The 12,873-nt window shown below is 37.5% G+C and overlaps 1 protein-coding gene across 15 annotated transcripts in view; it reads right to left on the reverse strand.

Annotated features, from left to right (window-relative positions):
* Window positions 1–12,873, reverse strand: part of SOX5 (SRY-box transcription factor 5) — a 297,930-nt gene that overhangs the window by 246,520 nt on the left and 38,537 nt on the right. For 11 of the 15 annotated variants that reach the window (XM_080561930.1, XM_080561933.1, XM_080561931.1 and 8 more), the window contains exon 2: window positions 11,037–11,268. In XM_080561930.1, coding sequence (XP_080418056.1) covers window positions 11,037–11,268 — 232 coding nt within the window. The remainder of the gene's footprint in view (window positions 1–11,036; window positions 11,269–12,873) is intronic. The other 4 variants (XM_080561932.1, XM_080561925.1, XM_080561924.1 and 1 more) reach the window with 1 other exon arrangement.

The following is a 12,873-nucleotide window of genomic DNA, read 5'->3' on the forward strand; positions in this document are numbered from 1 at the left end:
CTTTCTTGTCTTAGATGCTTATTTTAAGATTGGAAAGGTTGTTCTAGTAAGGTGGTTATCTTTTTCCATAAACTGTGAAGAGAGCCCAGACACCTAACTTTTACGTGCCTATGAGCTGAACCCCAATCTCATTGTATGGCAGTCATGAATCTCCATGAGTTTGGAAACACTACTAGGCCATAGAACATGGAACATGTTAATGAACAGAACATGGATGAAAGATAAGTTTAATTTCCATTGTACCATCACATAAATTAAGGCACAGACAAGAGAAGTGAATTGCCAGCGATAAAAATCAACAACCGGGAAGCTGGGAATACAGTCCAATTTCATCAAGTAAACTAAAAACTTACAATTTTTGATAATATTTATAAAATCACAAGTATGGATACCAAAAACTGTATGTGGTATTTTACATAGCAAAATAAAGATACATGCACTAAATATGAAAGTGAGATTTCGGTAAAATTAGTTTATCCACATGGAAAACTAGTGAACTCACTGTGGCTCTGTGTCAATATATTACCCAATACTCATGTTGACAACTTTAAAACTGAAGCTATAGTCTCTGCCCAAAAGCTAAGTTTACACTGGCCACAAGCAAACAGGAAAAGTACATCATCTACCACAGATGTATTCTTTGTGATTCTGTGAATCACTCTATTTTAAGTTCTGTTTGCAGATATATAAAATACTGAAAACTGTTTTCGAATAGAATTTATCAAATTGTTTAAAAAAAATTGAACTTCTTATACGTGGAATTATTGTGAATGATCAATCTGTTCTGCCTCACACTCTACCTGCATTGCTGTCTATGTCAAAAGAATATAAACTTAATAATACAAAAAGTATTTGCAGATTCTAGAGTAACACTTGTAAGGAATATACCATGGACTGGCACTCTGACATCAGCCAGATGCAGAACACAAACTCAAAAGAGATGAGTTTTTTGAGCCCTGAGATGCAGAATGTCTGATATTCCCAGAAGATCTAAGCTCTGTATAACAAATACTTATTTACAAAGAAGTAACTTTTCTTGCCAGGCAATTACCCCTCACTCAAGGCTTTTCTGGTTGAATTTATCTGACTACAGATGTCTCAACTATAGGTATCAACAGCTAAGCTTATGACCCTAAGCTCCAGTTGCAACCTCTGAGGAAAAATAGGCAGTCTCAGGGTGTGATTTTTCTGACCTGCTTAGAAGATATGTTAGGACAAAATGAATCCCTCTCTGTTACTCCCTATTTACTTCTATTGACCATAAAGTTAAGCTTAAAGTTACTAGCTTACCTCTAGACATGCACTTTGTAAACATTTAGTCTATTCAGTCCTCACCCATAAATCCTCAGCCCAAATAGTGACACTGTGATTGACATGACATTGCATTATGTTAGTGACCACCTTAACTCTATAACTCTTACTATATAAGAGAAAACCAAAATGTTATCTTAGTGCTCCAAGAGACTTATAGTCAACAGAAATTTACTATCGAGACTGCTGTCAGACCTAAAGAACAAACAAACAAACAACCTCCCGCCCCCCATCTGAAAACTCTCTCCCCCAAAAAGTCCTACATCCACTTTGTATAAGGGTATATGGTTGTTTTCTGGAGACCCAAAGACCCTAGGAAGCTGGATGCTAAGCTCAGAGAATGCTATTGCCTTTGAACACAGAAAGATCCAAACCTGAGCAGCTTTTCCGATTACAACAGCAGCAGGTTAAAATGGAAAGAATTATGAGAAAGAAGGAAGCTTCGCTCATGGTTTCAGAGATGAAACCCTCACTTTAAATTCAATCTGAAAATCAACACAGAAGGCCTGAAGCACAGACATTTTGTATTATTTGTGACTAGCAATATTAATAAGCAATGCAAGCTTCCACTTCTGATATGACTTAGTGTATAGATACATGCAATCTATCAGAGTAATTCAGACTTGAGATGTCAGAAAGATTTTACCTTTTGCTGTAATATTTCTTTTTTTGTGTCATCAAACTCCAATCCTACAAAAAGCTATGTGAAGAAGGAGTTATAGTTGGTGACCTCTCCTTCCCTCCCTCTTGCTACCATCAGCATTAGGTTCCAATCAAACAGATCATTTTGCAGGAACAGGGTCATAAGCTAAGCATTCTGGGGCAGGAATGTTTCTTTTTTCTGTCTCTATAAAAATAAATCATGCTCTGGGCACAATATAAATAAAGATAATAACAGTCTGATGTTAGATTTTATTGGTCTATGTTTCAGACAATCTATATAATTTGCCTGTTGCCTGTACAAACTACAAAAAGTTAATCTTTATAGCCCTTTTTTTCCCCTTGGTGTGGACTCAATTTAAAAGCATAAAAAAGGATGCTGAAGCAGACTATTTCCATACATAATGACAGTATTGTTTACGGTGCTCTGGCAAACATTATCCTTAATTAAACTGGGCACAATCTCCACTCAGTTATGTCTATTGTTTTATCTAGTGATGCTAAATTCACAGGATTCATTGAGTTTACTTCTCCTCCGCAAAAGGCAAAAATGCCTTATCTGGTCACCCAACTGTACATGAACTAGAAAAAGAAACAAAGAATTTAACAGTGTTAAAGTGAATTTGGAAACGAGGCTGGCCAAACTGTCCAGGCAAGCTCGCTACACTAAACATAAAGGATTATTTTTACTGAAGAAAGGTTGTTTCCTCCATTTAATTATCTTGAAACACTTTGGAACATTGGCTGGTTCAATAACATTGCTGCATGTCAATCTTTGTGTAGGGAGGTTTCTGTACATGCCTTAGGAGATAACCTGCCTATGATAGATGCCCATACTTAAGCAAACCCATGTTAAAATTTGTAGTCCCCATTTTTCCACAGGTTCTTCTCCAGCCATGAACCTCCAGAGAAATTTAATAAACCCACTAAATCCAAGATGATAGTGGAAAAGAAGGTGATATTTCACTGATATACTCAAAACAAGAGCAAGTTGTTAGCTTCATGAAATAAAAAAAACATTATGATTGGATGACATGACACTTTAAATGCTAGCAACTGCCTGAAGCCACATTTTCATTACCACTCCAACCATCATTATTTCTGGTGAATCTGCAAAAGCATTGCAATGGCAAGAAAAAAGGGAAAGAAGGCTGACCTTGGCACAGCCTAATCCAACTTAATTTGTATAACCTGAAAAGGCATACCTAAAAGAGACAAGGCAAAAAAACATGACAGAGCTTTTCACTCAGCCATTAAAAAGGATACAAAAGAAATAAATACTTCAAAATGTCACTGCAGTGGGTAACATCCCAACTACAAACACAAACATTTGATAGTTAGAGAAGAGGACATAAAACATGATTGTATTTAGTGCAGCAGAAGTTTCTGGCACTTCTAGGAGCCAGAGCTGATAATCACGGGCATTCCTTGCAGCCCTGAAAATCAAGAAACCATGACCAATGCTTCACAATGCATTTCAATTTTGGTATATTTCCACTGAAAGTAGAGCTGCATATCAAAAACCAACCATAGTTTATTGACATTCTGTCCAAGTTAACAGCACAATACTTTATTTTACTGTGCAATGTCTTCATATGAGCTATTTACTAAAAGGCTTTAGAATGGATTAAATAATAAAAATGACCACGTTAAATAATGACTACAAGCAGAGCAAGAAAACTTGTAATGGAGAAAAAGGTTTTCAGAGGACAACTGCAAGCAGATAAAGAGTGATAATAGCAAGTGTTCTTATACGGAGGGAAGTATAGAAGGCGGCTTTCTCACCTGCAGTGAAAAGAAAGAGAGAAAGCCACACCAGCTGCCAGGAAGAAGCAAGGTAGATATGAAAAGCATATGGAGCAGACAGAAAGCACAAGGGGAAAAATGTTCTGGAAGTTCTAAAACGAACAGGCAGCTACTGAAGCAAAAATGAGTCAAGGTGGTATATAGAACTACACAAGGTGCAAAATATAACCAACTTAGATTCCAATGTGCCTTTCATCGTGTGTTAGATAAGGGCATGAAAGCCTGGTGTGCTGCTCTCTATTCTGATAGTAGTTACACTGGCAGCCCGAAGCCATAAACTTCCTAACTGTGCAGAAGCTTGGCCAAAGGAGATAAATCCATCAGTTGAAATGGAGACCATGAGAACTAACTACATTTTTGTTGCCTTCTCTTTCCAGAACCATGGAGAACTGGGTGTTTTATTGGCATCAGAGTCTCTGGCTCACTGCAATACTGTAAGGATTTATTATCACCGGAAAAAAAAAAAAAAAAAAAAAAGGAAAGAGCTGCAGAATAAATTTGGGTAGAGTGCAAGAAGTGATGGACCTAGACTGCCGAAACTATAAAAAGTCCACAGCTATTGTCTGAGTAGGATGGAGATACCACAGATGCTACCAAGGTTATGTCACCACTAGGGACTGATTGTTGAAAGCACAAGCTGTATCAAGAAGTAGGAATACTTAAACATAGTCTCTTTACTTTGTTGCTATAAACCAATCTTGCAGTCTTGATGAGGCTTTCTCTGCACCCTCGACTTCATTTTCAGCAGTGCTCCTCAACTTAATGTGGAATGAAGCCACTGTGTCCACTGTGGAATTCCTGGGGCTGACTACTTTGCCTAGAAAGATGACCAAGTTTTTTTCATTTAAGGCTTAAGTATTTTTTTGCAAGTGCACTTGATAGCTCTTTTCATCTTAAGAGAGACCATCTGGTTCAAATATTCCTAAGGATCGTGGGTTTTATGCTTTTACCTATCTTTTTTCCTGTGCAGTTTTTCAGCTATTCACTTGAATTAGATTTTGCTAGTATTTATGCAAGAAGCTTAAATGAAGATATTTTCCAGTATGAAGTCAATGTATTGATTCCTAGGCATATAATCACTTGCAAACAATGGATACATACAGTTCCCAGCACTTCTATAAAACAAAGGTGTTTACTTTTCTGTTGATTATTTTCTGCTTAACTGCATTCAAATGAATCCATTAAAAACGTGACTGCTTCACAGTAAGATGATCTTGAGCGAAAACAAACAACTGCTGTTTCCACTTCTCTCCATGGCCTTTAAAAACTACAGTCATCTGCACCCTGTATTTCAGGCAATTTATAAATGATAAGTCTGGTCTTGATTTGTTCACTTATTGTTTTAAATGCAGTTCTAACTCTCCTGCTCAGGAAAAAAAAAAAAGGTTTTCCTACTTCATTACTTATTTATTGTCCCCTAACCAACCTTTGAACCTTTCCGAGCCTGATGAAAACACCAACAGTCCATCTCAAACTTCATCCAGTCTTCCCGCCCATTTATTTCTGCTGGAATAAGATATCTATTATCGATTACCAGGGCCACAAGTAAGTGAAATTCACTGTATTCATAGAGTATTCATAGAGAACCAGCCAAGGGAACTTCCATAAACTGACATACTGCTCCTGAATTGCGCTATGGCTTTAATTCTCTGCATCATCTGAAGGATGAAAATATTTTATTTGGTTTACCTACCCTATATAGGACTTGTACGAAAAGTAGTTTGCAAGTACTTCTTAAATACTATAAGCAATACGTAGAAACGCAAATGGGACAAGATTGGAGAGAATATAAATCACGACAAGGAGGACGGGCAGGTTATACTATATTAAATGAAAGATATATTTTCAGGCATATACCAGAGGTGTCAAAACTTTTTCTTGCTCTGTCACACCTGGTTCTCAAGGGTTGTGCCTAGTTCTCTAGGTTAAGGACTAAATAATGCAATATGCAACTTCTATAGCTGTTTGATGGGTCCTGGATGATGATTCTTTATTTGTTCCCTTTCCTAGTAACCAGCACAGTCATTCCCTGCAACAGTGCAAGTGTAAAGATTGAAAAGATCAAATTCTGATGCAAGCCTGAAATTATATCTGTGGAAACTGCTTTCATGTGCTACTCTTGTGATGACATTTATAATGCAATGTTTGTAACAATGCAATTTCATCATCTTATAAATATCAATTTACCATTAAGAGAGGGAGGAAAGAACATCAAAAAAAAAGGCAAATGCAAACTTACCACCATTTCTGCTTTGTTTTAATTGAAAGAGTCTTGTTCTGATAAACCTGTCTATCTCTTACAAAAACAACAGTTTATAGTTTAAACTGTGAAATTGTGTGTGTGTGTGTGTGTGTTGTAATTATGGTGCCTGCTAACAATTTCATACTGCCACATTGCACATATGGCTTCCAAGCTAGCTTTATCTGAATCTTTGTGAATCTATTCTCTGTGCTATTAAACTGAGCACATTCCACATCGTTCAAAAGTAATTACACTTTTGTCTAGAGTGTAGGAGACTGCTCTCCCCAAACAATGAAATTCTCATTATTAGAGCTGGCACAATAACAGCACTGGTGTTCACAACACTGTGCATTGTACCATCACAATAACTTATCCTAAGTTTGATGCACAAAGGTATGCTGGAAATTAAAATTTCTCTAAAACCAGTGGTGTGTTGTTTTTTTTTTTTTATAGGCATTCTTTAGCTCAGTATAATTAGAGTTCTATTTGACTTTTTAAAAAGCTACGTACATTCAGATTTCCATTCTCTTCACAACTTCTGAATAGCAGCAAAGTGTTCTAGCCACATGTTGTTCTGATCCAACACTATTCACAAGCTGATAAACCCAGACCAACAGGTGAAGTGCAGGCCAGGACATACGCAACAACAAAATTCAAATGCAGCATTAAGCAACCTTCTGCTTGGGACAAGTGGAGGAAAAGCACAGGACAATGTGTCAGTAAGCTCTTTAAGCAGTATTCTTAACATGATCAAAATTTCTTAATATTCTTCCCAACTTCCAGAGGAGTAACTTCATCCACCACAGAAATGCAGCATTTGTTCATGTAAAGCAATAAAGCTGTTTAACAGTGCACTGTAGTACTTCATATCAATTCAGAGCGCAGCTGGAAATGAATCCTAAATCCCACTGAAAGTGCAGGACAAACGTGGGCTAGCAAACGCAGTCATGCAGTATGGAAGGTTTGGATAGTGTCACAATTAGTTTTACCAGGTTGATTTTTGGTCAGAACTATTGTCTTTTCCATTTCATCCAGCATTTGAATGATATTACTCCTTTATGAAAAATGGTCAAATTTGACCTCAGTATATAACATCCATAGTATACTTTAATCAGTGTTTTTAGCAAAGAAATCTCTTACGTTCAGAAATTAGCATACAAGCACTGCTGGTGACGTCAGTAGTCCTGAGAGATGGCAAAAACACAAAGCATTAAGCAACGTGGTAAGGCAGACAGTCAGAAATAAACAAAATAAACTCTCAGAACTTAGATGGGCTAACAACTATCTTTACTATCCAAACACTGTAGCCTTAACACATTTAATCAGAAAAGGTATTGACTGATACTGTAATCCTCAAGTATTTCCCTGATAAGCTCAGGGCCTGCTATGAGCATTCTAGGGGCACCCTGATAAACATTGTCTGATTTGTCTTCTGAGCCTTTGGTTTAAGTCTGATAATTTATTGTTTCTTTACTTACTAGTGTAAGAGCTTTCCTAGCTAAAATAAGCATATAGTTTCTCCTTTCAAGAGGAAAAAAGTATGAGATACAGCTGCCCCTGCCGTTCACAGAAGTACAGTTGAGGTTGGAAGGGACCTATGGAGCTCATTTTATCCAACTTCCCAGCTCAAGCAAGGCCACCTAGAGCCACCTGCCCAGGACCATGTCTGGACAGCTTTTGAACATCTCCAAGGATGGAGAAACCTGGTGCTGATGGAGAAAACTGATGGCTGCAGTTCTAGCATCTTCCATCTTTCTATGCGAAGATGAAGGACGTGATTTCACAGCTTTTTGCCAATTTGATAAGGTTTGAAGACTTCTTCCTTGAAAATTTTTCCTCTATAAAAACTTATAAAAACTTATATTATTCCTCTATAAAAACTTATAAAAACTTTTTCCTATAAAAACTTAGTCAGCAATTCAAAGCTCTGTTTCTAAACTGGTAGTCAAAGGCAGGAGTCGTTACAACTTGGTAAATTACAACAGGCTAAATTTTGGAAAGTCTAAGTTGGGCGAACTTGAGTTATCACTCTTACCATCAGCTCTTTATCTTAAGGATCCTAGGATGTCCCACCTGGAAGGACATATAAAAGGAAGCACAGCTGGAAGTAACCTATGAAACAGAGGGTTAATTGGCAGCTAGAAAAGTGAGGCCAAGAAATTGATTCTCAAGGCTGAAATTGTTTTCCAAAGTGTTCCTTCAAGACAGTGCTGAGGCAGAATATGAGAAGACAAGGATGGTTGTGATGACAAGAGGAATTCAGCTAAGCAGCCTACCAATGAGACAAAGCTTTGTAATTGCACATCTTTTCCAGATCCCTTGGTTGTGGTTTTCATCTGCCGAGATTGTTCCCCATGCAAATGGTGTTGTACATGCAGCTAACACAGAAAGGTCTCTGTGGATCTATATACCATGTCTACCTAGAAATCCCTCAGGAGAAGAGTCTTAGCCAACAATCTGCAGAAAGCAGTATGGCTGAGAGGGGTTCAGCAGTGATGCGCTGCATGATTTCAGACTGGCTGTATGTCTGATGGGGTCTTATTGGACATTGGGGAGATCTGTAAAGGTGTACCCTGCTAAGGACAGCATGTGGCTACAAAATGAGAACTCCATAGTCACTTGCAGACTCAGTCAGTAGGTGTAGTAATACAGCTGACAAGCTATTAAGAAGTGTGAAGCACACTGCTGGAGCTTTATCAATAAAACTGTATTGGACTGCACTGTGCAGTGGTGTGTGCACATGTGCACACACCTGGGTTTGCTTCCCAGAGACAGTAAAATAGCACAGAATATCAGATCAAACAGCATTAAGACAACCTCTGTGCTGCTGTGAAGGTGAGAATATTCATTGGGAATGACTTTTGCAACTGCTAATCACACAAGCTGAAGTCATCTAAAAGCTATCCAACGACAAGATTCAGCCACCTCCTTCTTATGAGATATACATACCACAGTGGCCAAGGGAGGGATTATGTATATTTTAACTAATTTATACTAATCACAACCTTGTTTCTGGAGACACAGAGGCTACATCCTTTCTGACCTACCTATGTAATAATGTTTTACTAAATGCTTCTCTTTAAAACAGAAATACTACAAAACTGTCATGTTCATACAAACTGGCAATTTTCTTAAGTATGTATGAAGACAAAAGCAGTCCCTACAACCCCAAATAGTGCTTCAAATAACCCTACAATATCTCACTACTATGGCAAAACTGTCTAAAATATGCAGTAATACAGTATCTTGTATTATGAAGAGAAATAATACACTGTTTTCACATCACATTAAACATCGTTCGTAACAGGAAGTCACACTAGATGATCAGCTAAACTTCTTGATCTCAAAAATTATAAATGAATAGAAAAGCTGGTTAAAATCAGTTAAACAGCAGTTAAATGTTTCAGTGAGGTGTAACTAGAATATGCCTGCTGGGCTCCTTAGCAGACAATGAGTTTTTACTTCATTAGAATCTACACTGCTGGAGTCATCGAAAGTTTTTCCTATTGACTTAAGTGTTGACAGGAACAGTCTCTTAACTTTAACGTACTCTCTTAAAATAGGCCTAAATACAGCAAAGCTCATACACCAGTTACATATTCTAACATCCTGGTTAGCCAGTACCTGGCTGGTACTGAATATTTAAGAATTACATCGCCACAAAATGTATGATAAAGGATCAGAAGCAAGCAAGTTAGGGAAAAAGAAAAAAAAAAAAGACATCTCTGTCCATGAGTAGTTTTCCCAATGAGGCTCTTTATTCACTAGAAGTTGCAATAACACAAAATAAAACAAAATTTGATATTCTGAACCACTGTTTGAACTTAAGCGTTATACTAAAACGGAAGAAAAAATGGATTGGGATCAGTGAATTATTTTGTTTAGGAGAGCAGCTTCAGTGAATACCCTGTGGCTTGGTCCTATGAGAAATAATAATCCCTGAGGCTTGTTACATATGCGTAATGAGCTGTAAGGGCATAAATACCACTATGGAGCTGTTGCAGGCTTTTATGAGAACACACCATCACCTATTTGGCAATGCCTTATTAAAAGCCTTCAAATATGCAGGTCCATTCATTATCTTCACTTAAAGTGAAATTGTCAGTGCCCTTGTCAAAGTGGGGGACTAAGAGAAAAGCTGCAGTCAATTTGGAAACGGGCAAGAGCTGTGTAAGTGTGCTCACACAGACAGCTTTGTCGAGGTGCCTAAGTCCTGGGGTTTCAATGCCTTTCCCTGCACCTTTCAACCTTTATAAAAACGTATCACAGTACTCTACATCAAGGGTCAAAACATGTCACCTCACAATAGTGACACTACATTACTAGTTAGGAACGTGGCATTGCTTTCTCATCCTTTTTGTTTGTCAGCTTTTACATAAAGCCAGGTCTGGACTTCCAGAGGGCCGCTAAATGTGGTGACTGAAGTGCACAGTCATTTGTAAAGTGCACAAAAAGGTGGTAATTCATATGTGAAACAGTGGTAGGCTGATTTAATACTGTAAACATAGTAAATTTCCTTGTATGTGTGGCATGTAAAATACACATCAGACAAAACCGCAAGTTTCTTTCTTTCTTTTTTCTCTCCCTCGCTTTTTTTTTTTTTTTTTTTACCCTTTATACAGACTTCTGTGCCTTACTATTGCATAAACTTGGCATTGGGGTGATATTTCAGACAACATGCCAAACATGACTCTCACTTACAGTGTTCCAAAACCATTTACTGTTTGCTGAACACACACACTTCAAATTCACATCGATGTAGCTAAAAAATTTTAGCACCCCAAAAGCCAGCAGGCAAAGGTGAGGAAAAGTGGAGTTTGCACTCTCAGGGATTTGGCATTTGTAGTGAAAGGTAAAGACAGTCCAGCTAGGTCAGAGCTTTCACATTATTGTAGCATGTTCTGTACGTGTAACTCTGCATTGTATACTCCATAAGGTACAGATCTGGATGCCAAACTACTGTAGAGGCAGAATTCAAAGAATGGATGTAAGCACAATAGACCATTAGCAAACCTACCATTGTGTTGTGCTGAGAAGTGGGAGTCCTATGGCCACAGTTCTCTTGCGTCAGCAGAGAAACTGGCTGAAATTCCTCAGAGTGAGGCTTGTTGGGAAAACTCACATGCAAGGGAAGGTGAAAGGCTGGGAGCCCGTCACTCTCCTCTTCTCCCACTTTCTGTCTGCTTGTCACCATGGCTACCTCTCCATCTGCTTCCCCATACGGAGAGGCTGGTCGCTTGGAAGACATCCTGGAAGGAACAAAAGAGGAGAAAATAATGAAACCTCCAAATAAATCCTTAATGCCGTCATTGTGTGGTTAGGGGCCATTGTAACAGAAATGCCTTTTTTGTGCTGGCAGAGAGCAGGAAACCATCCAAATACCACTGCAAAGCATACACAATTGGGAACAATGGCCAAGCAGGTAGCAACAGAACAGTGGCTTGTTTGTTGTGAGAATAATACACTAATATAGCACTCTCTTGTATTCTGGCTTCTTAAACATGAAAATTCACCTAAGAAGACTGTATAATGAAATGCAATTCCTTTAAAAAAAATACCCATCTGGTTTTGCATTTCCAAGAGACTGTAAGAAGATAGAATGTCTCCCGATACAAGCTATTGTCAACTTAGCTTTAAAGGAATAACCATCTGCATGTATTTAACCATTACTGATAATAAAATAAAATAAAATAAAATAAAATAAAATAAAATAAAATAAAATAAAATAAAATAAAATAAAATAAAATAAAATAAAATAAAATAAAATAAAATAAAATAAAATAAAATAAAATAAAATAGAATAAAAAAGGTTGCTGTCAAGTCAAAATGTCTGTGTATACAAAACTTCATCCATGCAAACGATAGTGTGTTACAGTCGCATTGAGAGATTCTTTTCAGATTTACAGATCTGTGATAATTAACAATTAAATATTTGCTCATTAATAATCTAAGCTTTTTTACAACACAAATTCAAGGTTCCACTAAGTGAATGAAGACTTGTTGTCAAGATATCCTAAACTTTCTACCTATAGCCAGATCAGAAAAATACACATATAAACCTAATTCACATCTCTATATAAAAAAGTATAGGAAGGGAAGATACATACAGCACACACCATAAAAAACACCCACAAATCCTGACTCAAAATTCAGGCCCACTTTCCCAATTTTTTGAGATTGTCTTCTAACATTATTTTGATAATATGTGTGCATCTTCACCCTTCAGAAAGGCTGAGACGATCCTTATGTCTTTGGAAGTTTTCATCTAAACCAGGCACTACTGAAAACCTTACAAGTCAGTCTGAACCCAGAACACTTCCTGCGTGGTCCTCAAAATAGAGGGGTCCAGTGGAGTATTAAAATGCAAGTGACTTCTGGGATTAATTACAGCAACATTGTTCACAAAAATCAGGGTATGCACATGGATGACATAATGGGCCACTGTGCTAAGCTGGGGCATCTGTAATACGGAGTGGAATGAAAAGTAACAAATCCTACAGACAAAGTCAAAAGAAGAAAAGAAAGAAAAATGAGAAATATTTAATGGAATAGAATTTATGAACAAGGAAACTGAAGGCTATTGTACATAAAAGTTGAAAAGACAGGCTGAAGTAATACTGCTCCTCCTCAAAAATCTAGCATTTATGATTCTAATTACCCCATTTTGATTTTCCACTTCACAGTTAAAGGACTGCATTTCAAAAGCCCAGCAGTCTCTTGAACCATGTGTGGGGCTGCTGTGAGGTGGAGCATGTCCATACGATTTGGCATATTGAGCACGAAATGGTTCTTAGCAGCAGTCAACTGGGTCTGAAAACAAACAGTGACTTTAAACAGCCCTTTGTTAGGACTTA

The sequence above is a fragment of the Anser brachyrhynchus genome, assembly GCF_964034855.1.
Source record: "Anser brachyrhynchus genome assembly, chromosome: 1".
NCBI lineage: Eukaryota > Metazoa > Chordata > Aves > Anseriformes > Anatidae > Anser > Anser brachyrhynchus.